The sequence below is a fragment of the Euleptes europaea genome, chromosome 11 (assembly GCF_029931775.1).
Source record: "Euleptes europaea isolate rEulEur1 chromosome 11, rEulEur1.hap1, whole genome shotgun sequence".
NCBI lineage: Eukaryota > Metazoa > Chordata > Lepidosauria > Squamata > Sphaerodactylidae > Euleptes > Euleptes europaea.
Window position 1 is genome coordinate 77,540,586 of NC_079322.1, and position 27,349 is coordinate 77,567,934.

The 27,349-nt window shown below is 47.9% G+C and overlaps 1 protein-coding gene and 1 non-coding gene across 2 annotated transcripts in view; both read left to right on the top strand.

The window, feature by feature from the left end:
• NBEAL2 (neurobeachin like 2) overlaps positions 1-27,349 on the top strand; it is a 149,730-nt gene that overhangs the window by 69,335 nt on the left and 53,046 nt on the right. Inside the window, exons 3-10 of the mRNA XM_056857150.1 lie at positions 4,820-4,984; positions 15,209-15,290; positions 16,200-16,324; positions 17,217-17,299; positions 20,293-20,378; positions 20,999-21,305; positions 21,891-21,997; positions 25,589-25,666. Coding sequence (XP_056713128.1) covers positions 4,820-4,984; positions 15,209-15,290; positions 16,200-16,324; positions 17,217-17,299; positions 20,293-20,378; positions 20,999-21,305; positions 21,891-21,997; positions 25,589-25,666 — 1,033 coding nt within the window. The remainder of the gene's footprint in view (positions 1-4,819; positions 4,985-15,208; positions 15,291-16,199; positions 16,325-17,216; positions 17,300-20,292; positions 20,379-20,998; positions 21,306-21,890; positions 21,998-25,588; positions 25,667-27,349) is intronic.
• On the top strand, positions 10,938-11,042 carry LOC130484892 (U6 spliceosomal RNA). The gene has a single exon (XR_008933703.1). It is a non-coding gene; the product is annotated as a U6 spliceosomal RNA (small nuclear RNA).

A 27,349-nucleotide genomic window follows, 5' to 3' on the forward strand; every position in this document is an offset into this window, starting at 1 on the left:
AAGATGGGGACTCGACCACCCTCCGAGGCAGCACATTCCACCGTCGAACAGCCCTCACCGTCAGAAAGTTCTTCCTAATGTTTAGGTGGAATCGCTTTTCTATTAGTTTAAATCCCTTACCAAATATAATATAACGATTATAATTTTTGACTATTAAGTATTGTATATAATAATAAAGAAGTTATTTAAAAACTAAAAACTAAATTAATATATCATATTTCTTTAGTAATATCTTTGAAAAACGGATTAGATCAATGAGTAACCTTTAAATTCCCCCAGTTGAAGTTCAGTTTCGCAGTAAACCCTCCATGCCTCCCATTCATCCATGAACTGTACATTATCCTTTTGATTTATCAATGCAGTGAGTTTTGCCATTTTCGCCATTTCTAACATCTTTTGTATCCAGACTTTTTGTCTGGAATTTCCATTGTCTTCCACTTAGCTGCATAAACTAATCTCGCAGCTGTGGTGGCATATATCAAAAATGATATCTGAGTTAGAATAGAGTCAGGTATCATACTTAGTAACATCATTTCAGGTGTTTTAGGTACATTATTTTGTATAATTAACCTTATTTCATTGTAAATCATGTCCCAATAGTTTTTTGCTTTATCACAAGTCCACCACATATGATGAAATGAGCCTACTTCGTTGTTGCACTTCCAGCACTTCGGGGACATCGTTTTGTATGTCATTACTAGTTTTTTAGGTGTCAAATACCATCTATATATCATTTTATAGATATTTTCCCTTGGTGATTGGGAAGTATGAGTTTCATATCTCGTGAGACAGTGAGAAGATTCTCGGCCCTCTTTTAAGAAAGAGCACTGGTTATCCTGAATTTGTTAGAGTTAACATCCTTCTTAAGGATGAATTTTCTCAAGTAACAAAGTTAGTGGCCAAGTTTTGTAGAATAGTATTTAATTATAGGAAATCTAAATAGAAATGAAAAGTTGTAGAGTGGATTGGTTGTTTAATTTTATATTGCTGACCAGTTTTTAAAGAGAGTAATGTTTTGTATAGTGTTTTAACCAAAAGGTATTGTTTTATACTGCCGGTTTGGGTAAGGCAATGTACCTGCAAACATTTTATGTTTGGTCTAAGGACCGTAAAATTGAATAAACTGACTCACATGTTGAGTTGTTGACACCCCTGATTTATATGTATTTGAAGGGCTGTCGCTTAGAGGAGGGCAGGGAGCTGTTCCTGGTGGCAGCAGAGGATAGAACTCGCAATAATGGGTTTAAATTGCGGGCGGAAAGATACCGGCTGGATATTAGGAAAAGGTTTGTTACAATAAGACTAGTTCAGCAGTGGAATCGGCTGCCTAGGGAGGTGGTAAGTTTCCCCCTCCCTGGCAGTCTTTCATCAGAGGCTGGACAAGCACTTGTCAAGGATGCTCTAGGCTGATCCTGCATTAAGCAGGGGGGGTTGGACTAGATGGCCTCTATGGCACCTTCCAACTCTGTGATTCTGTGTTCTGAATTATTTTATAATTTTAATTGTATTTTTGATTTCTGTAACGTTTTAATGTATTTTATATTTGCCGCCTCCGGGACCGCCGTTGGATGGAAAGGCAGCATGGAAAATGTTTGCAGTAAATAAATAATAAGGGCTGAGTTGATGTATGTGCAGTTCACACTTGCCTAGGAGGCTCTGGCCACATTCTGGTGACCGCGCATGGCTCTCACTCCCCTTCTAGAGGTGTTGGTCTGCCCACTACCTCTGCTTTGCTGGGGGTCCCCCTGTTTTGCAATGCCAATGGGCCAACCCTCTCCAGGGTTACTGCCACTGTTTCACCAGCATGTCACCAATCTGGCTGTGGTTTTTCCTAGTTTATGCAGACAGCATGCTTCAAAATTTTGCCTGGGGTGAGAGGAGCCTCACATCCGCTCGTGGGCCTTATGTGGAAGCAAACCGCCCCCTCTTCCATCTCCAGCGTGGCGTAGTGGTTAAGAGCGGTGGACTCTGATCTGGAGAACCAAGTTGGATTCCCCACTCCTCCACATGAGCGGCAGATGCTAATCTGGTGAACCAGGTTGGGTTCCCCACTCCTCCACATGAAGCCAGCTGGAGTAGGAAGCTAAGCTGGGTGGCCTTGGGCTAGTCACAGCTCTCTTAGAGCTCTCTCAGCCTCACCTACCTCACAGGGTATCTGTTGTGGGGAAGGGAACGGAAGGTGGTTGTAAGCTGGGTTGATTCTGCCTTAAGTGGTAGAGAAAGTCAGCATATAGAAACCAGCTCTTCCTTCTTCTTCCTCCCCCCTCCCTTTCCTTACATGCTCAGCCTGCAATTGGTGCTGAAGCAATGCAGATTTCCACACTGCTTTGTTACCACACTGGAGGGGCTGAGGCAAGAGGCCATCCGTCTGTGGCTCGGCTTCCTGCCCCTTCTCTCCCTGGTTCTGTGTTGCATTTGACAGTAGGGGTCTTCTGCACTTCTTCTGCACAACTTGAGTATTTGCTTTGCGTAGTGGTTAAGAGTGGTGGTTGGAGCAGTGGGCTCTGATCTGGAGAACCAAGTTCGATTCCCCACTCCTCCACATGAGTGGTGGACGCTAATCGGGTGAACTGGATTTGTTTCCCCACCCCTACACGCGAAGCCAGCTGGGTGACCTTGGGTTAGTCACAGGTCTCTCAGCCCCACCAACCTCACAGAGGGTGTCTGTTGTGGGGAGGGGGAGGGAAGGTGATTGTAAGCCGGTTTGAGTCTCCCTTAAGTGGTAGAGACAGTCGGCATATAAAAACCAACTCGTCTTCTTCTTCTAACCACCTCTGCCTTGCTGGGGTGTCAGCATCCACGGGACCTCTTCAGCCGCTCCCTTGATTGAAAATGTAAAGGGTTATGTGGCCATTTAAAGACCACCAAGGGCTTGTTTTAGCATAGGCTTCCATTTGTAGAATTTCGTGACCTGTAAGGTCTTGGTGGGCCCACCATCCTGGACTTGGATTCAATAGATCATGGTTTATTTATGTTATTTATTAAAACATTTATGTATTTCTTAAAACATTTATATCCTGCCTTTTCCTCATCGCTCAAGGCAACTTACAATAATGGCTAAAAACATTTTCAGTTAAAACCAAAATAAAATAGGAAATAAAATAGGATTTCTTCGCACAACACATAGTTAAATGGTGGAACTCCCTGCCCCAGGATGTAGTAATTCATGGGGGCATTCATGGCTACTAGTCAAAATGGATACTAGTCATGATGCATACCTCTTCGCTCCAGGATCAGAGGAGCATGCCTATTGTATTAGGTGCTGTGGACCACAGGCAGGATAAATGCTGCGGCAGTCGTCTTGTTTGTGGGCTTCCCAGAGGCACCCATCAGACCTCAGAAGCTAAGCGGGGTTGGCCTGGTTAGTACTTGGACATGAGACTACCAGGGAATACCAGGGTCATGACGCAGAGGCAGGCAATGCAAACCACCTCTGAACGTCTCCTTCCTTGAAAACCCCATGAAGTCGCCATGTTGGCTGTGACTTGATGCGACTCTCTCTCTCCTCTTCCCCCCAGTGTGGTGTGGTGGTGAAGAGCGGTGGTTTGGAGGGGTGGAGTCCGATCTGGAGAACCGGGTTTGATTCCCCACTCCTCCACATGAAGCCAGCTGGTTGATCTTGGGCTAGTCACAGCTCTCTTAGAGCTCTCTCAGCCCCACCTACCTCACAGGGTGTCTGTTGAGGGGAGGGGAAGGTGATCGTATGCCAGTTTGAGTCTTCCTTAAGTGTTAGAGAAAGTCAGCATATAAAAAGCAACTCTACTTTTTCTTCTTCTTCTTCTCTCTCATCTATCTATCTATCCATCTATCCATCTATCCATCCATCCATCCATCCATCCATTGTGCAACGTGTATTTTTTTCCTTTTGAAAGCAAGATTTAAGCCTTTATGACTATAAAGAGACTTGTAGTGGTCATGTTAGTCCGTAAAAGCAAAATAACACAGGAGTCTCAGAGGCGCCTTAAAGACTAACAAAATTTATCCCGACATTCACTTTTAAAAGTCAGAGTTCACAGCCTCAAATCCTCTGAAGTGCACCACCGGTCCGTGCTTTTATAGCCACAGCAGAAAGGCAAGGAGGTGTTACAGAGAGAGGCTGCTTTAAAATAAGGCCCAGCTCAGACAGTAAACAGGTTCACTCAGCATGGGTGTTAGATACTTCTGACTGTTGTCAGATAGTCCAAATGTAAAATCTTGTTCGGGATGACGATAGAAATAAACAACAGGAAAACCACATAGGTATAGCTGACGTGATTAACATCTGTATGATGTGGGAAATGCAAAATATTAGCGTCTATACTGACTAGAAATGAGAGGTTAAAAACCTGACTGAGAGATGGTGTTAAACTTCCTGATGAATGTTAATTCTTCAATTTCCCCTTGCATTCTCCCTTTGAAGCTCTTCTGTGGGAGAATAGCGACTTCAAGGTGGAGGGCCAGAATGGAAGATGAAAATGTTCACCCCTCCGGTTTCTGAATGTTGTGGTTCTTATTGTCATATTTGTGTCCATTTTATTCTTTTGTGTCAGGAGGGCCTCTCCCTGCCATCTCTTGACCTGCAGGATGGGAGGGCACATCCGTTTATTAAATTTATTCACCTCTCGCCCTTGCTCCAAGGAGGAGCTCAGTTTCCCCCGCTTTATCTGTGCACCATCTCTGCAGGAGCGGCGAGTTGGCTAGGGTGAGGCACCGGCAGCCGCCTGGCGAGGTTCTCAGCCGAGCTCCTTTTTCCTTTCCTGCTCGAGAAACAGCCCCGTGCTCTGGAGCGTCGGTTGCCGGGGCAGGATCTGCAGCTTCACCGGACTTTTCTTTCTCCCAGGCCAGAGGACTCCGTCTCTGAGATCCCGCTGCTGCCCCGAGACGTCCTCCAGGTGCTGACCCAACAGCTGGCGGGCAGCGTGGGCCAGATCTCCCGAGACGCTGTGGCCGAGGCGGGCCTCAGCCAGGCCCTCCCGCTGGTCAAGTTCTTCATCATTATTTGCAGGTAAAGGGTGTGTGTGGAAAAAACAAAATCAGCTTTTTGAACCTCTGCCCAAGGCTGATGCTCATCTGTTGGATGTGGTATTGTCATTACGCGGTGGTTTTTCTGCATCAGAGTGAGCGTTTCATCTGAACATCTTCTTGTGTGGTGAGAGTTATCATTTTGACATCTCTGGAAAACATTATTTACAATATTAATACAATTAATACAATTAATACAATTAATACAATTACCATATTAACATACCATACCCTCATTAGCACATTATCTTGATACTTACAGGACAATACTTTTGCAGGACAATACTCAGCTCAAACCCAACCCCTTTCTGACTATATATTACTCTTTCTACACCCTTGACACTGAGAGACACTGTCCTTCAGTGTTACTACTCTGAAGATGCCTGCCACAGTTGCTGGCGAAACGTCAGGAAAGAAAATTCCAAGACCACGGTTACACAGCCCGGATAACCTACAAGAACCAATTATTTACAATGTTTGGGTCGACGCTTGAAGGACTGGCTGCTTCTTGGGGGTACTTGCTCCTCAATTGGGATCTTAAACAGTGGAGGGTTTCCAGTCTCCAGGTGGGGCCTGGGGATCTCCCAGAATTACAACTAATCTCCAGATGACAGAGATCAGTTCCCGTGGAGATAATGGCTGCATTGGAGGGTGGACTATATGGCATTATACATGGTGAGGTCTCTCCCCTCTCCAACCCCTCCCTTCCCCAGACTGTGCCCCCAAATCTCCAGGAATTTCCCAGCCTGGAGTTGGGAGCCATAAACTGTGGCCCTGCATGGGAATGCCTCCACATAAGAACATCAGAAGAGCCCCATGGGATCAGACCAGCGGGGGTCCATCTAGTCCAGCATCCCATCTCACACAGTGGCCGACCAGTTCCTCTGCAGGTCCAACAACAGGGCATAGAGGCTGAAGCCTTTCCCCTGACGTTGCCTCCTGGTCACTGGGATTAAGAGGTTGACTGCCTGTGAATGTGGAGGTTCCCTTTAGTCACCATGGCTAGGAGACACTGATAAACTTACCCAACATGAATCTGTCTCATACCCTTTTCAAGCCGTCTGTGCCTGTGGCCGTCACTACTTCCCACTGGCAGCGAATTACACATTTTAATCGCTTGCATTGTAAAGAACTATTTCCTTTTGTCCATCCTGAATCTACCACTCATCAGTTTCATTGATTGCCCCCGAGTTCTAGTATTTTGAGAGAGGAATAAGTTATCTCTGTTTACTCTGAGTATGTGTGTATAAAGTGCCATCAAGTCACAGCCAATAGGATTGACCCCATAGGATTTTCAAGGCAAGAAATGTTCAGAGATAGTTTGTCATTGCCTGCCTCTGCGTAGCAACCCTGGACAATCTTGGAAGTCGCCCATCCAAGTATTAACCAGGGCTGACCCTGCTTAGTATCTGAGATCTAATGAGATCAGGCTATCCTGGGACATCCAGGTCAAGGCAAGAGGCGTTCAGAAGCAATTTGCCATTGCTTTCCTCTTCATAGCAACCCTGGACTTCCATGTTGGTCTCCCATCCAAGTCCTAACCAGGGCCGACCCTGCTTAGCTTCCAAGATCTAACGAGATTGGGCTAGCCTGGCCCATCCAGGCCAGAACGTCCACTGTCTCTACCCTGTGCATGATTTTATAAGCCTCTATCATGTACCATGGAGAGCCAGCATGGTGTGGTGGTTAAGAGCAGTGGACTCTAATCTGGAGAACTGGGTTTGATTCCCCACTCATCCACATGAGTGGCAGACTCTAATCTGGTATACCGGGTTCGATTCCCCGCTCCTCTACATGAAGCTTGCTGGGTGACCTTGGTCTAGTCTCAGTTCTCTCCAACTCTCTCAGCCCCACCTACCTCATAAGGTATCTGTAGTGGGGAGAGGAAGGGAAGACTCCTTAAAGGTTGAGAAAAACGGGGTATAAAAAACAGCAACTTTTCTTCTTCTTCTTCTTCTTCTTCTTCTTCTTCTTCTTCTTCTTCTTCTTCTTCTTCTTCTTCTTCTTCTTCTTCTTCTTCTTCCTCCTCCTCCTCCTCCTCCTCCTCCTCCTCCTCCTCCTCCTCCTCCTCCTCCTTAGTTGTCTGTTTTCCAGAGGCTTGGACAGGGCTTTCTCAGTGGGGGCAGCTTGTCTTTGGAAATCTCTCTCCAGTTGTTGACCTCTTAGCTAATTTTAGCTGGCAAACTTGACAGCTTTGTTCATTTGGCAGCGTTTGAGATGTGGTTCATTTGCAGGGGTGTGATGTGTGTGTTTTTTCCTTTCTCTCTTCCTGCCGGTGTGAACGCACGTTTACCCTTCTAAGTGTGTTTACTTCTGCAAACATTTGTTTTCACTGAAGGGGTTGCGGGCTTGATCAATGGAATGATTTGGATGCCACTTCTAAATCCTTCACGTTAAGTGTGTCGTGGGGATGGTACCTTTCAAAATAAATACCAGTTCTCTCTTCATAGCAGCACAGTTTACATTGCATGGATTGGATGCACAAAAAAAACACCAAAGGTTCATTGCAAAGAATAAGGTGAAAACTGACTCAATAAACCAAGTTTTATTCCAGAGTGAGGTATTCAGAGGGCTGTTTCTCATTGAACTTCTCCTCATTGTGGAATACTAGCAGTGCATTCCTAAGGAGAATTACTCCAGTCTAAGCCCATTCATTTCAATGGGGTTAGACTGAACTCTCCTTAGGAATGCACTGTAAGAGTATGTCTAAGGATAGAAGATCTTTCCAGAGATGCAGCATTTAAAAAAAAAAAAAATTGTGGATGCTGGAGGTGTATCTGAGACACATTTGAATAGTGTGTGTGTGTATTAAGTGACGTCAAGTGGCTTCCAACTCATGGCAACCCTATGAATCAATGTCCTCCCAAACGTCTTATCATTATTTGAATCGTGTGTGGGTCTGGGGGGCGGCTTTGGAAACTTCGTACAATTTTTGGTTACTCGACATCTTTCAGAGTACTTTGTCTCATAGCATTTCATAGCTTGTGCCACATGGGCTTTCCTATAGCTAGGGTTGCCAACCTCCAGGTACTAGCTGGAGACCTCCTGCTATTACAACTGATCTCCAGCCGATAGAGATCAGTTCACCTGGCGAAAATGGCCGCTTTGGCAATTGGACTCTATGGCATCGAAGTCCCTCCCCTCCCCAAACCCCACCGTCCTCAGGCTCCGCCCCAAAAACCTCCCGCCGGTGGCGAAGACGGACCTGGCAACCCTACCTATAGCCAGCCTTTGGTTTTGTAAGCCCAAACCATAGCTTTCAGTCTAGAGCATTTGGGGGGGGGAGCTGCTTTGGACTTCTGCTTTAGTCAAGGGGGGGCCTCCATCTTATCTTCCCCGCTAATCTTCAGCCACTACCTGTGTCGGCTCTCTCTGCTTTGGCTTCCAATCTCTATGGAGACCAAGAGGCTGAGATTAGGTGGCGGGAACAGATGGCAACCCTGGCAGCTCTGCGGCAACCTGAAATGCTGGCGATTCCACCCCCCACCCCGTCAGAATTATGATTGCTTGCGGGCGCATGCATGCTCAGGTTGCGACATCGGGTGGGGGGGAGCTTTGCATGTGAATCAGCAGCCACAAATCTGATCGGAAATCATCGTAGGCCAATTTCCACACAGAGCTGCTTTCCTGTGATGCAGTCAACTAGAGTTGCCCGCTCTGGGTTGAGATATACCTGGAGGTTTTTGGGGCGGAGCCTGAGGAGGGTGAGGTTTGGGAAAGGGGAGAGACTTCAGTGCCATAGAGTCCAATTGCCAAAGCAGCCATTTTCTCCAGGTGAACTGGTCTATATCAGCTGGAGATCAGTTGTATTAGCAGGAGATCTCCAGCCACCACCTGGTGGTTGGCAACCCTACAGTCAACGCCTCTGGGGACCTTCTGTGCGGCGTTTTTACTTGTTTGGGTAGGGTTGCCAACTCTGAGTTGGGAAATTCTGGGAGATTTTACAGTTGGTTTGGGGAGGGGAGGGACTTCAGTGGGTTATAATGCCATAGAGTCCACCCTACAAAGCTCTTATGCCATTATAACCCACTGAGGTCTCTCCCTTCCCTAAACTCCACCTTCTCCATGTCCCCCTGCTCCGAATCTCCAGGAATTTCCCAACCCATCGCTGGAGAAAAAGGCTTGGGAGAGTGATTTTTATTTAAGCATTTTTAAAGACCTTTTGTATTGGTGTATAGGTGACTTATTCAAGTCTTTTTAGCGCGCAAAATTCTATACAGTCACCTGGTTCATACTCATGGCAAGCCGGTCAGGTAAAATCATATGTGCTTTATTTATTCAACCCATCTGTAATCCTGCCCTTCCTCCAGGGAGCTGAGCAGAGTACTTTTATCCTCACAACAACCACCCTGTGAGGCAGACTAGTCTGAGAGAGAGTGACTAGCCCAAAGTCACTCAGAGTTTCATGGCAGATCGGGGGTTAAAACATGGGTCTTCCAGATCATAATCAATGCAAACCACAGTGGCTTCCTCTTTTAACAAGAAAATTCATGCCTGGTTGGGGATTTGAACCCTGGCCATTTCTGTTTCTCCACTGGTGCTCAAGAAACAGTGGAAAAGAATTAGACATTTTTATTTAGCTACCCTTAGGAATAAAAAGACAATTTGCATTTTGACTATTAACATGGTATGTTAAAATATGCACAATCACAGTGTATTTGATTTAAATCAAATCAAATTAAATCACGATTTAAATCACTACTCAGTAAGGCTAGATTTAAATCATGGTTTTCTACATAAAGACTTTTGGAGGATTCTGCTCAAAAGGTTTCACTTTTAATTTTTACTGCTTGCCCCTCCCTCCCTACTTGTAGCTCCTTGAGAGCCAGCGCGATGTAGTGGTTAAGAGCAGTGGTTTGGAGTGGTGGAGTCTGATGTGGAGGACCGAGTTTGATTCCCCACTCCTCCACACGAAGCCAGCTGGGTGACCCTGGCCCAGTCACACTCTTTCAGCCCCACCTACCTCACAGGGTGTCTGATGTGGGGAGGGGAAGGGAAGGGGATTGTAATCCGGTTTGATTCTGCCTTAAGTGGTAGAGAAAGTCAGCATATAAAAACCAACTCTTCTTCTTCCTCTTTTTCCTCTTCTCGGGGCAAAGCTCTCTGCCACTGAATCCACTCCGCAGGGTTGCTGGGAGGCTAAATTGCTCCTTGAGAGGAGGGAGTAGGAGCAAGATATAAACAAAATTATGTTTTCTTTTGTTTTTTGATGAGTCAGGGGAAGCTTTTTATTTTATTTGGCACAGGAAATGTTCTGAAATCAAGCATGTTTTCTAACAATGGTCCACTCCCTAGAATGCCCTGTGTCAAATATCACATAATACAGGATCTCATCCTTGCATGTTGTAGCAATCCTTATATTTAATATTATTTATTTAGTTATAACCCACCTTCCTCCCCAGTGTGGGACCCAAGGCGGCTTACATCGTTCTCCTCTCCTTCTTTTGTATCCCCACAACAATCTTGTGAGGTAGGTTTGGCTGAGGGTATGCGACTGACCCGAGGTCACCCAGCAGGCTTCCATGGCAAGTGAGGATTCGAACCTGGGTCCGACACTTTAACCACTATACCACACTAGCTCTCGAGGGTCGGCCCCTGTGGGGATCAAAAAAGCGATGAAATGGGCCCAGCCATCTTCGTGTGCAATTTTGCCAACCCCGAGGGAACTTCCAGATTTGCGCAAAAATCTAATTTTTAGAAAATTAAAACGGAGTAAGTTTAAAAAAAAAACTATAAATTGTAAGACACTGAGAAACAGGGTCAAATAGGGGTTGGCAAAGGAGTCTTATTTCTCCTTCCTCATGCCTCCTTGTGAAACTACCATGTACCTAGGATTGCCAACTTTGGCTTGGGAAATACCTCATAGAATCATAGAGTTGGAAGGGTCCATCCAGGCCATCTAGTCCAACCCCCTGCTCAATGCTCTCCGAAAAACTATGCACTTTGGCTGCACATATACTAAAATTGGAACGATACAGAGAAAAGATTAGCATGGCCCTGCTCAATGCAGGATCAGCCTAAAGCATCCCTGACAAGTTTTTGCCCAGCTGCTGCTTGAAGACTGTCAGTAATGGGGAGCTCACCATCTCCCTAGGCAGCCGATTCCACTGCTGAACTATTCTCCCTTTAAAAATTTTGTCCTAATATCCAGCTGGTACCTTTCCGCCCGTAATTTAAACTCATTATTGCAAATCCTGTCCTCTGCTGCCAACCGGAACAGCTCCCTGCCCTCCTCTGACAGCCCTTCAAATACTTCAAGAGAGCAATCGTGTCCCCCCTCAACCTCTTCTTCAGGCTGAACGTTCCCAGGTCTCTCAGCCTTTCCTCATAGGTAGGGCTGTGCAAAAAAAATAAAAATAGGTAAATTTCGGGTTCGGGTTTATTGGGCCTGATTTTTTTCAAAATAAGCCGAATTCCCATACCGGTAAATATGGGAATTCGGCTTTTTTCGGGTTTCCCAAAAATATTCGGTCTATTAAAGCCTATGGAGACTTTTTGAAGCTCCTGGGGGGTATTTTTGCAGGAAGAGCCCCCCAATTCACGGCTGCAAGGGGCTCTCCTTGCAAGAACCCCCAAGTTTGGTGAAGTTTGGATCAGGGGATCCGAAGTTATGGGGTCTGGCGGGCCAGATGAGATCTTTCAAGGGGCTGGGGCCGGCCCGCGGGCTCTATGTTTGACACCCCTGCCATAGAGTCCTCCCTCCAAAGCAGCCGTTTTCTCCAGGGGAACTGATCTCTGTCGTCTGGCGACTGGTTGCAATTCCGGGAGATCTCCAGCCCCCACCTGGAGACTGGTCTGATCTTCCCACGGCTCGAGGCAGGGAGATCGGTGGCACAGAGTTATACCATTGAGTCCTCCAACCCCAATTGCTCTTGTTTGGACTCCAGCTACGTCCGTTTCCGGAGGCTCGGGACCCGAACCTATCACGAAGCTCTCATTTCTTGCCTTCGGGCTCCCTTTCCTTCCTCTGTGCACTGCCGTTTCCTCCCCCCCCCCCAGTTCCATTGCAGCTCGAATATTAGGGCTGTTGGTTTGGTTCTCTGAGGTCCTTTTAAAAACTAATAATAAAGTGGGTTATTCTTGGCTTGCCGGCCTGATGTTCACGCTCTCTTCCTGCGCGGCCTGTGGTCTGCAGACGAGAGATAAGGACCGGCGGATAATTGCTTTGCTCGCCAAGTTCTGGGAAGGGAGAGTGGGGAGAACCAGGACAGAAAATCTCTCATGGGGGAGCCACCCTGATTAAAACTGCAATCATGTAGGGTTGCCCGCTGCGGGTTCGGAAATACCTGGAGATTTGAGGGTGGAGCCTGGGGAGGGCGGGATTTAGAAGAAGAAAAAGAAGAGTTGGTTTTTCTATGCCGACTTTCTCTCCCACTTAAGGAAGAATCAAACCGGCTTACAATCACCTTCCCTCCCCCTCCCCACAACAGACATCCTGTGAGGCGGGTGAGGCTGAGAGAGCTCTAAGAGAACTGTGACTAGCCCAAGGTCACCCAGGTGGCTTCGTGCGTAGGAGTGGGGAAACAAATCCAGTTCACCAGATTAGCCTCCGCCGCTCATGTGGAGGAGCGGGGAATCAAACCCGGTTCTCCAGATCAGAGTCCACCTCTCCTACCCACTGCTCTTAACCACTACACCACACTGGCTTTAGGAAGGGGAGGGACCTCAGAAGGGTATAATGCCATATAGTCCACCCTCCAACGTAGCCACTTTCTGCAGGAGAAGTGGAATAAATGTTTTAAATAATTAAATAAGCAATAAACAAGCAATTTATGTGGTCTGGAGATTGGTCGTAATTCCGGGAGGTCTCCAGCCCCCACCTGGAGATTGACAACCCTAGCAATCAGGAATGTCTTGAAAGGAAGCTGGGGAGGAGGTTATGCATGCCTCGTCTGTCGGTTCTCTTTCTCCCTCCCCCGTGCCCACTCCAGGACTTTGTGGAGCTGCTTGGCTGGCGAGCGCACTGGGAGATGTGCCACCGACATGGGTGCATGCCAAGCACTGGGCTTTATTTGTGCAGAAGAACGGAGGGGGTCACGCAGGGCTTCCTATGAAGTCTGGGCTGACCCTTTTTCTTCCCGGGGGGGTAGTGGGGGTGGGGAAGGGGCCTGTTTCTGTTTCTCCAGCGGCTTTTTCTGGCTCAGTCCTCGCTGTCCCCCTTCTGCCTCGAAACAGAACGCGCCACCCACATTCGGCGTGCTGCTTGCAACAGGAGAAAACCCAGAATTCTTAAAAGATGTAAAACGGAGATTGGATTTTCTTTGGGGAGGTTGCAGGGCATGACCTCAGAAGTTGTTGCATCTCAGGAAGGGTTGCCATCTCTGGGTTGGAAAATATCCGGAGGTTTTGGAGATGGCACCTGAAGAGAGCGGGGTTTGGGAAGGGGAGGGACATCGGTGGGATAGAATGCCATAAAGTCTACCTTCCAAAGCGGCCATTTTTCTCCAGGGGAACTGATCTCTGTCACCTGGAGATCAGTTGTAATAGCAGGAGATCTCTAGCCTCCTCTAATGGGGAGAGAGGGGCTCTCTGGGAGCTGTTGAGTCCTGCAAATTAATTGAAAAGGCAGATTAGGTGATAAGGTTGCCAACCTCCAGGCATGGGCATGGAGTTCTTCCAGTCTGATCTCCAGATTCCAAAGGTCATTTCCCTTGGAGAAAACAGTTGTTTTGGACTCTAGGGCATCCCCGCTGAGCTCCCTCCCCTCCCCAAACTCTGCCCTCCCCAGGCTGCACTACCAAATCTCCAGGAATTTCCCAACCCAGTGCTGGCAACCCTAGGGATTTCCCCTTTCGTTTGGGCTTGGAGCTAGGCTGAGGACGCAGGGATTAGCATTGCCCTGTTTCTTCTCCTTTTCTCCCCACCCCACAGCTTCTGCATGCTTAAAAGCCACGTAAGGTTTTCAAATCTCCATGCTGGGCCAGACTTCGCCTGCTGAACTTCTGCCTGTTCAGTAGCTCTTAAAGCTGCAGGCTCCCTGGCTGGTGGAAGACAGCAACTCTACAAGAGTACAGCAGGGGAGGAGTAACTGTTTTCTCTGGGAGAGGGATTGAGGGGGCAGGAGAGCCCTGGTCATTGGGGAGTCCCTTATTGAGAGGCAGGTGACTGAGACTGGGGATTTTAGGTTGGCATTTCGGGGGTTTCCTTTGGGGGGATTTCTAACTTTTATTTTTGGAGTGTTGCTATGAATGTGTTAAATGCCACATTGTGATTTGTAGCCCAGGCCAGCAAGATCTTGTCATATCTCAGAAGCTAAGCAGGGTCGGCCCTGGTCAGTACTCGGAGGGGAGACCACCAAGGAGGTCCAGGGTTGCTACACAGAGGCAGGCCGTGGCAAAACCCCACTGTTTGCCTCCGGCCTTGAAAACCCTTCAGGGTCACCATAAGTCAGCTGCGACTTGACGGCCAAAAAAAGTTTTAAATACAAAAAAGTGGTCTGAGATATTGGAACTCTTCCTTTCTTTTTAAGGGGAACTCATTGTAAGGGGAATTCTTTCCTTTCTTTGTAAGGGGACTCAAGTTAAAGCAAATTATGGAGTGCCTTGAATCTGCACCTATTGCGGCATCTTCCTTAACAGACCGGTTCTTGCACACATCAACAATAACGCACCGGTAATAATTATGGAGAGAAGACTTGCTCTTTTTTGCAAGCTTTTGGCCACCACAGGAACCCGACAGCTTATTTCTCCCAATGCCATGTTGCTTTCACCCAATGTGGAAGGGTATTTGCAGTGGTAAGGGGCGTGTGACCGAGGAAAAGGCAGGCTGCTGTGCCCTCTGCAGAACCAGGTCTTTTGCCAGGCTGGTTTTGAGAAGTGCGCCTGCTATTTCCACACTCTTGCAGGCTAGAAAATGTGCTCTGCGGGTCCCGGGAATCCCCACTCTTTAAATTTACATTCCCAATGCACGTTTATTTGCAAACTTCTGTACATGGAGAATCACAGAACGGATCCGCCTCCTCCTCGTTCTGTCTCTCTCACAGCTGTGGTGTCATCACCGAATTCCTGTTCAAGATCCGCACTGGTGGTGCTGGAGAAACTTTGTAAACGAAAAAGACTGTTCTCTAACGCATGAGCATTCATGTCCAGGAATGAGCTGGTTTAGGTCTTTCAATGGCATGTGACGGTGGGCTTTGTGCTTCCCCGGACAATTGCTTAAAGCTCCGGGATTCCTTCTCAGATTTGTGTGCTGATTTCCTCCCCCCCAGGAATCTGGAAAACATCCAAGCTGACGAGCCCCCACCGTTCGTTCATGAAGTGATCCGTTTGCTGTCTGTCTCTTCTAACAAGGTAAGCGCGTGATTCTGAGACCGTGTTGCTATGGATGAATTAAATGAATGGTTAAACTTCCCGTGAGCCACAGAAGGACAAGTTAAACGCATAGTTTAACACAACGCATAGTTAAATTGTGGAACTCCCTGCCCCAGGATGTGGTGATGGGTGCCAACTTGCCATCAGCCCTCAGAGGCAAAGCAGGGTTGACCCTGGTTAGTGCTTGGATGGGAACACATGAAGCTGCCTTCTACTGAATCACACCCTTGGTCCATTAAAGTCAGGGCTGTTTATTCAGACCAACAGCGGCTCTCCAGGGTCTCAGGCAGAGATCTTTCCCATCACCTACTTGCCTGGTCCCTTTAACTGGAGATGCCGGGGATTGAACCTGGGTCCTCATGCCAAGCAGATGCTCTACCACTGAGCCACGGCCCCTCCCCTTCCTTGGGAGACCACTGAGGAAGTCCGGGGTTGCTATGCAGAGGCAGGCAATGGCAAACCACCTCTACTCATCTCTTGCCTTGAAAACCCTACAGGGTTGCCATAAGTTGGGGCTTTCCGCCGCCTATCTGCTTGGAGCCTCAGTGAGAAAAGCGGGCTAAAAATGAAGTTAATAATAGTAATCATCATCATATACTAAACATGCCAAGAGAGTGACCTTCTAAAAGTTCCTTTTTTCTCTTCCCTAGGGCCGTTCCCAGTTAAGGCACTTAACTTTTTTTCTTCTTTCGCCTGCCCTGCAAAACTCTTTCGCCTTATCCAGTGAACTAAATTAGCACCGGTAATCTTTGCCGGCTTCTTGTCTCTTCAAAGCACATGACAGCGCGTATCTCAACCGTGTCTGGGGAACAGGCTTTCTTTTCAGAAGCAAAATGCAACAAAACACTCCAGTCCACAGATTAACTCGGCTTCTTGTCTCCTTGACAGCTCAAGAACACCCCGGAGCTGGGCTTGCTGTTCAGGGGGCAGCTGGAGAACATCTCTTTGTACGCCCTCCACCTCTGCGAATGCCTCTTTGACCCCTACCAGACGTGGAGGAGACAGCTGAGTGGGTGAGTGGGACAGTCTTCCCCCTTGGCTTGCATCCCTAAACTCAGTTTCTCGCTGCCAGTCAGTGGCTTGGCAGCATTCACGGACTGCCCTTCGTAAGCATGGAGAAGAGTGGACAGGGAGAACCTTTTCTCCCTCTTTCATAATACCAGAAAAGGGGGTCATCTGCTGAAGCTGGAGGGTGAGAGATTAAAAACAGATAAAAGGAAGTATTTTTTCACACAACGCATAGTTAAATGGTGGAACTCCCTGCCCCAGGAAGTGGTGATGGCTGCCAACTTGGAAGGCTTTAAGAGGGGAGTGGACATGTTCATGGAGGAGAGGGGTATTCATGGCTACTAGTTAAAATGGATACTAGTCATGATGCATACCTGTTCTTTCCAGGATCAGATCAGTATGCCTATTACATTAGGTGCTGTGGATCACAGGCAGGATGGTGCTGATGTAGTCGTCTTGTTTGTGGACATCCTGGAGGCACCTGGTTGGCCTCTGTGTTAATAGACTGCTGGACTTGATGTACCTTGGTCTGATCCAGCATGGCCTTTCTTATGTTCTTATGAATACTAGTCATGATGCATCCCTATTCTCTCCAGGATCAGAGGAGCAGGCCAGTTATATTAGGTTATGTGGAACACAGGCAGGATGGTACTGCTGCGGTTGTCTTGTTTGTGGGCTTCCTCGAGGCACCTGGTTGGCCACGGTGTGAACAGACTGCTGGACTTGATGGGCCTGGGTCTGATCCAGAATGGCCTTTCTCATATTCTTATGAGATCTTCAGGCCCCACCGGGAGTTCGGCAACCCTTTGTGGCATACCATGGTAGGCTGGGGCATCTGAAATGGTTTGGGCACACAAAGTCTCTCTCACGCCCTTCTGCATTTCTCGCCTCGCCTAGGGAGATCGTCAGCATGAAAGAGAAGAGCAAATACAAGTTCGCACCAGCTGTGCTGCCTTCGGAGTTCAGCTCCTTTTTCCAAGGTAAATGCCACTGCGTCAAGGGTAGCCTCTCTCTCTCTCTCTCTGTCCCTCCCTCCTTCCCTGTTCCTCTCGCCTCTCTCGGCTTCTCCTCTTGTGAACGGCTGACTGCCCGCCTCCCAGCAGATTGTTGATCTTGCCGTTCAAAGAGCCCTTCTGTCCTGGAAAGAAAAGAGATCCCAACTCTCTGATTTGACGTTTCTGCAACAGGGCATCTAGGGTCGCCTGCTCTGACTTGGGAAATTCCTGAAAATTTGGGAGTGGAGCCTTACGGAGGGTGGAGTTTGGGGAGGGGAGAGACCTCAACAGGGTATTAAAAACACACACACACAAACTTAGAAATCAAGTTTCTAGCCCTTTGAACTGTGGAGATACGTTTCAAACATGCACAGATGATGGCTGCTGAAAGGCGACTAAATAAGATTTGGGGGGGACCGGGGCTCTCCATAGTTCCTCGCCCTCCTCGTGGTTGTCAAAACCACAGCAAATCATGCCAAGCAGTAAAAAATAATACAAAACAAGGGTGTGGAAATTTTGCAAAATTTACACAGCAGGTCACCAAATTCCGCTCGGTTTGGTGCAAAATTGAGATTGCCCAGTTTTAGAACCGTTTTTAAAAAAAGTTCCAAATATATACACCCTGGTTGCTGCTAAAAATTAAGTTTGCTCTTGGCGGGAAGCACCTCCCGGGGACTTCCCCAGGGGTGGTGTTTGGGACGTTACTCCTTTGGACTGTAAAAGCAGTCATGTGCAGGTGTGTTCACTGACTTGCTAAAAGTCTGTGCCAGTTTATGCGCCATGGAAGAACATAATCATGACTTGCCTCAGCATAGTGCTCTGGAGTGTTCCAGTGCTTTGGATACCGGATTTTGTGGCCTTGTCCGGGAGCTGAGCATGGCCATCCCCATACAGTTGAGAGAATGCGGAAACCATGCAGAAAAGCCCTCGATCTCCAGCGAAGCGGCTGCACTAGATCAGCTCTGCCCCTTCTTGATCAAAATATACAAATAATTATTTTTTTTGCATGTCTTGAAGCTTACACATTGGAGCCAAAGGCTGCTTTTTGATTCCCCCCCCCCACTTTCTCCTTAAGCAGAACACATCCTGAATTGATGGCTCCCTGGGGTTAGGTTCCGTGTCCCTGATGCTGTTTGGAATTCATCGCCACCCCTGCATTCTGAAAAGGGCAGGGGCGACCTCTTCACAGCTTAATAGCTTTAAAACAGAAGTGGTTAAAAGCACTTAATCTGTACTAAGTGATTCCCTCCCCTTGCACCCTGAGAGACTGGGCATATCCCTGCCCTCGGTCAGTCCACGGGGCTTCTGCTTCTGCCAAGGTAGTCAATTAACTCCATTTATCAGCTTTCAAGGTATTGGGTGTACTTTTTTTTTTAAGACTTTGGGTAGGTTACAAGTGCAGTTCCCAGTGACAAAATCCTCTCCCCAAAGCAGGGCATAATGCAATTTTGCTCTGATCCCCGGCAGTAAAGCGCTATTCTCTCTTTCTCCTCCCTGCCCCGTCCAGATTTTATTTCTCTCATCTCGGCCTTTGTATGTATCCCCTGGAAAGCTGAACAGATTCATGTCAATAAATACTTGGCCGGTGAGAAGAGAAACCTGTACAGCTGGTGGTGGAAAAAAATGACTTTTCTATTAAAAGCATCAAATTGGATAAGCATCTTGCTTTTTAAATCCCCAGGAGTTTTAGGGGCTTTTCTACCTGGCGCCCCATGATTGCATTTGACTTCAAATGGTTTTCGTGCAGGGCAGGGATTTCTTTCAGCGCTTCAATGGAGCTGAATCCCTTCATTGTGAGCAACTGGCAATGGTTCGATCTGTTGGGGAAGAAGAATGGGAAAATAACCCTGGACAAGATTGGATGTTGCCAGCGTGACGGGGATCGGAGTTTGCCCGAGACTCGTTGGTTGTGGTTTTCTCCCCAGAATGAGAGAACTGGTCTGAAGCCCACCTGTTCAGTTTTGGGAACGTCAACGCCTCTGATTGCACAGCCTTATGTGAAATGGCTCAGACTTGTGCAAGATTTGTGTAATTCTTTTCTTCCCCTCCCGGGTGCCATCGTGGCCCTGATCAGTTGGAAGTTAGGGGCTGTTTTCTGAGTGCGTTACAAGCATCCAGAAGTGAATCAGTGATAAGCATTGTAGAGAATGGAAGATGATTGTCACAGTGCTTTACTGTTGTGCCAGCCTCTGTGACCACATGCTTCCAGGGCACGTTGAAGCGTGGACCTGGCTTTGGGCTGCGGATATGGCACATTCATACCCGCAGCACCCCCCTTGGGTAGGAGGGGAAATGATGAAGGATGCAGGTCACTTCCCCCACCCCCAGAAAAGGCTTCAGGCTTAAGAGTACATACATGAAGCTGCCTTATACTGAATCAGATCATCAGTCCATCAAGATCAGTATGATCCGAGGAGACGTTTTGCATGGTCCACATTTCGGCCTTGCTTGGCTCAAGGGGAGGCAGGTCCATTCAATGCACAAGCGTAAAAATCACATAAAGATCTGAAACAGGAACTAAGCTGGCATCCTGTCTTGTTTTAGTTGGGTGCTTTTTCCATTCTGTATAGTTTTGGAAAGAATGGCCACGTGGTGTGTGTTACTGAGATTTGTACTACAATTGAGATTTGCTGCATTTTCGATGTATTGTTATGCAACCATGCAATCTTGTGAATCATAATAATCTTTTGTGTTTTCATGTTTCATAAACTTTTGAATGATATACACTTTGGTGATTTTTGTTTCTTTTTGAATTATTGTTCCAGACCTCTGGTACTTTGTACCTTTCCCCCTGGAATTCTAAAGGGCCCACAGGCTTTAAAAAGTCAGGGACCCCTGGTGTAAGGCAGATACCATCAACAGGATGGGGCATTCGACACAGTGCAAGAGGGTTTGGATTGCAGAAATCTGTCATTTTGATCTTCCATGATGCCCAGACTCAATTGGCCCTTGCCTCTTTCCCTCTCCTGGTTCTCTAGAGTGTTTCCAAGAGGAGGAACAGCTTCCGGAGGTGCTCCAGCTGCGGCTCATTCATCTCTTCGGTGCTGTTATCTCAGGATCCAAGGTCAGCCTTGTCTCAATGCCTCACTGCTTTGCAGCACCCGGAAGGAGTTGAGGGAGGTAGTTCCATAATTGTGGGGCTGCCACTGAAAAGGCCCTCTCTCCTGTGCCCACCAAACAAGCTTCTTTGATTGACAGGAAAGTCAAAAGGGCCTCTCCCTGTGATCTTAATCATCTGGGCAGGAACATATGGGAGAAGATGGTTCTTCAGCTACCCCCCGTCCCAAACGATGTAGGGCTTTAAAAGTCAAAACCAACACCATGAATTGGGCTTGGAAGTGGATTGATAGCCGGTGTAATTGGAGTAATATCAGGGTCATTAATTCTTATCCCTCGCTTGTCCACTGAATTTTGCCTGCTACAATCTTTTTATGAACCAACATTGATAGCTTTCTAAGATGCTTTAGAATCATAGAGTTGGAAGGGACCACCAGGGTCAACTAGTCCAACCCCCTGCACAATGCAGGAAATTCACAACTACCTCCCTCCCCCACACACCCCCAGTGCCCCCTACTCCAGGCCCAGAAAATGGCAAATGCTAATGAGGAAGGAATGCATTCTCTTCTGTGATGGTCTAACTTGGTGTTCCTCAAGTCGTGTCTGGCTTGCTCTTCTCCTGCACAGCAAAATGCCCTGGCGGTGGTCACACCATCTTTGGTCGAGGTCCTGATGCTGGTACTCCGGAGGTGGTGCTCTCCAGCAAGCGGGCCTCCCAAAGATCTCCGGTTGCTGCAGCTGACTTTGAAGAGCTTGGTGGAGATGGTCCACGTTCTCCATGCCAGCAGCCCCAGCCAACGCCAGGTGGAGATCAGATCCATCTTGGGCAGCTTCTTCAAGGTTCTCAACTCCGACCAGCCCATGGCCGTGCTGGATGGTTCGCCGGGACCTCACTGGGAGGAGAAGCTCATCGCCCTCAGGGTGAACATGTTGGGTAGGTGGACACAGGGGAGGGATCACAGGTGATCAGTTGGGCATTAGAATCCAGAGTTGGATTCATAAGGAAGTTCTGCTCGCTGCATTGTGATTTGTGTGCATTCTTGTGCAGGTAAACACCATGGAGGTGGCATGTCCCCAAGCTTGTATGTGTCATTTGCCAAATCTTACATGGTGCCAGCGTGGTGTAGTAGTTAAGAGCAGTGATTTGGAGCCTTGGACTCTAATCTGGAGAACGGGGTTTGATTCCCCACTCCTCCACATGAGCGGCAGACGCTAATCTGGTGAACCGGGTTGGTTTCCCCACTCCTACACATGAAGCCAGCTGGGTGACCTTGGGCTAGTCGCAACTGTCTTAGAGCTCTCTCAGCCCCACCCACCTCACAGGGTGTCTGTTGTGGGGAGGGGAAGGGAAGGTGATTGTAAGCTGGTTTGAGTCTCCCTTAAGTGGTAGAGAAAGTTGGCATAGAAAAACCAACTCCTACTCTTCCTCTTCTCCTTCTTCTCCTTATTGCCCTGACCTGGATGGCCCAATCTAGCCTGATCTTGTAAGAAAATCCTCCCTTTTTCCTTCCTCTTTTAGATGCCATTCCGGAAATGCTGAACTGCGACGACCGGCCTGTCTTGCAGGCCATCTTCCTCAGCAATAACTGTTTCGAGCACATCATTCGGCTCATCCAGAACAGCAAGGTAGGATAATCCTGCCGGTGTCCCCGGACTTCTTATATATATATACATACATACATACATACATACATACATACATACATACATACACGCACAATGAATTTACAAATATATATATTATATCAATTTATAAATTATATCAATTTACAAATATATATATATTTCTTTCAATCCACTTTATTGGGTATAAGGGCAAAATCTGCTTGCAAACGGTCGCTAAAGTGGTTTGAAAGTGCATTATTCAGCATGTGTGGAATAAGACGAATGAGATTTTCAGGTTACAACCTTTTGAGAGTCAAAGCTCCCTTCGTCAATTTAGGCTGTAATCCTTCCATGCCAACAGACCCACTTGTTTGGGGCGGGGCCACTCAGTTCCATCATTTGCAACTTGCCACTCAGTTCCATCATTTGGGGTTGTCTATTTGCAAGAATGGACCTAGGCCTCTCTGCATGGTTGGACTGCAGAGTTGCAAACAGCAGCCTAGAGAAAGGTGAAGCAACAGTTTAAAAGGGTGGGGAATATCAAGAGAGCCCTGCTGGATCGGACCAGCGGTCCATCCTAGTTCAACATCCGGTTTCCCACGGTGTCCAAATCGATATGGTTTCCATTTAATTATCATGTCTAATAGCCCTTAATGAGCCTCTCCCCCAACCTTGTGAATTCATAACAGCATAAGAACATAAGAAAGGCCCTGCTGGATCAGACCCAGGCCCATCAGGTCCAGCAGTCTGTTCACACAGTGGCCAACCAGGTGCCTCTAAGGAAGCCCACAAACAAGACGAATGCAGCAGCATTATCATGCCTGTGTTCAACAGCGCCTAATATAATAGCCATGCTTCTCTGATACTGGAGAGAACAGGTATGCATCATGACTAGTATCCATAAGAACATAAGAAAAGCCCTGCTGGATCAGACCAATGCCCATTAAGTCTAGCATGGTGTGATGGTTAAGAGTGGCAGATTCTAATCTGGCGAATGGGGTTTGATTCTCCACTGCTCCACACAAAGTTTGCTGGGTGACCTTGGGCTAGTCACAATTCTCTCCGAACTCTCTCAGCCCCACCTACCTCACAAGGTGTCTGTTGTAAGGAGGGGAAGGGAAGGCGATTGTAAGCCTGTCTGAGACACCTTAAAGGTAGAGAAAAGCGGGGTTTAAAAACCATTTCTTCTTCTTACGACATCTCCTTCCTCGGAGGCTTTGTGGAAGGGGGTAAACAAGGCCAAAATCTCTCTGTGGTTCCATAGGAAGAAGTTTCTCCAGTATCAGACTGGTCTTGGATTCTGGGTTCCTTGAGATCTCCTACCTCATACCACATCGTCACGGAGTGTTGCGTGCCAGGCAATGAGATTGTTCCCCTGGGCACCATTCCCAAGGGTGGGGGCACCCAGGTCTGGATTTGAGTCTTGCATTTTTTTTTCTTTGCCTCCTAGGCCTTGGCTATTGAAAGCCTAATAAATCTTTTGAGTCTGTAAATAAAAAGCAAGATAGATGTGTGTATTTAGACCCTGTGGAATCTTGCCTTTGCACTCTCTCTCGAGTTGTTTTTAGCTTTTCCCTCTTAAACAAACCAGGTGCGTCCATTTCCCCCCTCCCATTCTGTGCTATTTTAAGGGTATCATTAGAGCATATAAACACAGACACACAGAGAGAGACCATGGGTCCAAAACCTCAAGATCATGCCCTAAAATATCTCCCCTTTCCTTCTCTTTCTTCTTTTTGTGGTTGTTAACATCCATCTTCCTGAACAGTTCTGTAGAACTCAAAAGCATACAGACAGTGTGACGTTTTGGTGGCTCTTAATGGCCCGTTTCCAACCAGAGAAATTATCGCAGAGTTTATCCATGACCCCCTCTGTTCTTGAAGCTCCCCCCCAAAAAATAAAGATAATTCCTGTGGTTACAGGATGTAGTTCTTGCAAAGTAACAGCCATATAGATGCGGGGGGTGTGCAGTGGAGGGAGGGGAGGGAGAAGGGAATGGGATGACCCCTTCTTTCTTCCCGTCAGTCTGGCTGTCCTTGCAGAAGACACAAAAGGATTAAACTTTCACCCCTTTCCTGACCTCTCTATAGCGCCCTGGCCTCCGTTGCTGTTCCCACATTCCTAGGCCTGATCTAGGAATAAGAGGCAGTGTGGTGTTGTGGTTAAGAGTGGTAGACTCTAATCTGGAGAACCGGGTTTGATTCCCCACTCCTACACATGAGCAGCGGACTCTAATCTGGTGAACCAGGTTTGATTCCTTACTCCTCTAGATGAGTGGCGAACTCTAATCTGGAGATCCGGTTCGATTCCCCACTCCTCCACATGAAGCCTGCTGGGTGACCGTGGGCTAGACACAGTTCTCTCCGAACTCTCTCAGCCCCACTTACCTCACAAGGTGTCTGTTGTAGGGAGAGGAAGGGAAGGCAATTGTCAGCCAGTTTGATTCTCCTTAAAAGGTAGAGAAAATTGGCATATAAAAACCACCTCTTCTTCTTCTTTCTGGGGTGGGGCTGTCAAGAGGAGCACAGGAAACTCAGCATTCCTTGCAGACGTAGTTGGTTACGGGCCAAATATGGATGTTCACAGGATGGAATTTTTTTTTTTTGCATTGGCCCAGCTAGCGAGATATTGTCTAGTGTTGACTGGGAGGTGCTCTCAGGAGCCTCAGGCAGAAGAAGGCCTTTCCCTGCCCTACAGCTCAGAACCCTTTCCGCTGGATACGATGAGGACTGGAACCCCGAGCACTTCTGCAAGTTAATTTCTGTGGAACTCAGATGCCTCCCTGGATGGAATAAGCTCCTCCCCAAATTATCCATGTGGGTTAGTGTGGGCACTTTCAAGGGGTTTGGCAAGGTGTGTCCCTGATGAGGTTGGGTCTTGGGAGATTTTGGGGAGCCATCTTCTGGGCATGGAGTAGGCGTCACTGGAGGTTTCCTGCATCGTGCAAGGGTTCGACTAGATGACCTTGGTGGTCCGTTCCAACTCTGTGATTCTATGATTCTATGAGAAACCTCACCCAAGTGACCAGTTTGGTGACTGTTAACATTGTGCAGTCTCCTCTGCCAGTTCCAGAACTCCCCCACACTTCCTGGTTGACTTCCATTCCCGTCTCCTGTTTAACTAGGAGCCTGATATTCCTCAGATCAACTCCAACCTAGGATAGCCTATGAGCAACTGGTCAAGGCTTCTTCCCAAATCTCCCCCTTTCTCCAGCTCTGCACCTCTGCAGAAGATCAGTATGCATGTGGTCCCTTGGCTAACCTCATGCTACCAATACATGCATCCACATGCATGTATGTGCAGTCCTGCCGGTGTAATGTAAGGTCCTGAACTGGGGATTGGACTTTCTCCTACATCTGATTCTTGCTTTCATCTGGAAGGCTGGTATTCTTTGGTCAGCCCTGTGTCTTTGATCTACCAAAAGCTGTCTAAGTGTGGGGAGTGTTGTTGATGGAGTGTGCAAGACACCCGTTTCCAACTCTGTTCCAGCCGTGCCCTCTCCCTTTCCACCTAACCCCTTCTCTCTCCCTCGCTTCTCGTTCTCTCTCTCTCCTTTCTCTCTCCTGTGAATGACTTTGCTTCTCTGACCTCCCCCCCCCCCATTTCTGACAGCTCTACCTAAGCGCTGAGTGCAAATCCTCGGGGAGCGATCTCACCACCGGGTTGCTGACTGAGATGGATATCCGTCAGGTATTGCCGGCTGCTTGTGATATGGTGGATTTGCACGCGGGATGCATGTGGGCTGCTTTCCGCGGGAGTTCTGCACACCCCCTTGCCCCCCACATTTCTTCACATTTAAATATACAAAGTTAGGTCATGAGTATTCAGGACCTAGAAGGGAGTGGGTGAGAAGAGCACACATGAAGCTGCCGTCTACCGAATCAGGCTTTGGTCCATCAAGGTCGGAACTGCCTACTCAGACTGGCAGCAGCTCTCCAGGGTCTCAGGCGGAGGTCTTTCACATCACCTACTTGCCTGGTCCCTTTAACTGGAGATGCCGGGGATTGAACCTGGGACCTTCTGCATGCCAAGCAGATGCTCTTCCACTGAGCCACAGCCCTTCACATGAAGCTCTCTTATACTGAATCAGACCCTTGGTCCATCAAGGTCAGTATTGTGTACTCAGACAGGCAGCGGCTCTCCAGGGTTTCAGGCAAAGAAAGGTCTGCCTAGTTGTTTAAATTGAACATGCTGGGGATTGAGCTTTGGACCTTCTGCATGCCAAGCAGATGTCCTACCACTGAGCCATGACCCGCCTAAGGAACCTATCTCATCCTTAGAGTCGAGTCTGGTAGCACCTTAGAGACCAACAAGATTTTGGGGGGTATAAGCTTTTGAGAGTCAAAGCTCCCTTTCGTCAGATACCAATGAAGGGAGCTTTGACTCTCGAAAGCTCGGAAGTCAGGGGCCAGGGCCTCCAAATATGACCTAAGTGGTTAGACCAGCTCATAAGGAAATAGGCGGTCCTTCAGATTTGGGGTTCTGGCAATAGAGGTCCTACCCAAGAGAGCCGTAGCCCTTTGGGTAGGACTGGTCCCCTTCTTGCTGGTCCCCTGTGGGAGGAAGGAATGAAAAATCTTTGGTTCTTGTAGGTTATCCGGGCTGTGTAACCGTGGTCTTGGAATTTTCTTTCCTGACGTTTCGCCAGCAATGAAAAATCTTGTTTAGGAACCATTTGGGGCTTCTGCGTGCAAAGCTTCTGAAGCGCCCAAGAATCCCCTCTCAGTTTTCCATCTGGCATAAAGCATTGAGTCGTGACCATTGAGATGGATTTCCAAGGGCAAAGCTGTGAACTTCATGTAGGAACACACGCCCGAGCACAGATGGTGCTACCGGAAAACGGTGGCTTTGTGTGCGATTTCACTTGGGATGCTAAAGAAGGGCCGTTCCTGCATGGCTGTTTCCTCACAGTCACCCCGCCGACTTCTTCAGGGCTTTGCTGTGATTGTGCACGCGTTTTCCGACCATCAGAGGTCACCTCCCTCTCCCTGCATATTTTCCTCACGCTTTCTAAGCGCGCACCCCGAAAACGCGGGGGGAACGCACGGGGAGAGCGAGGCGATCTCTAATGGTTGGGAAATGCATGCATAATCAAAGAAGTCGGCGGGGTGACCGCGAGGAAACAGCCATGCAGAAACGGCCGAGGAGAAAGGCTTTTCCTGTCTAACTGTGCGGGTTTTTGCTGTGTTTGTGTGGCTAACTGACGGCTGGTACGGCCCATCTGCCGGTTCCTATGTCAGCAGGCAGGAGAGAGCATGTTGAACATTTCTGGAAGCAAGCAGCTATTTTCGGCTGCCCTTTCAAATGAGCGAGAGGCTCGACCTTTCCCGTTTGGAGGAGATCAAAGAAACTCCTTCAAGTGAACGATGTCCA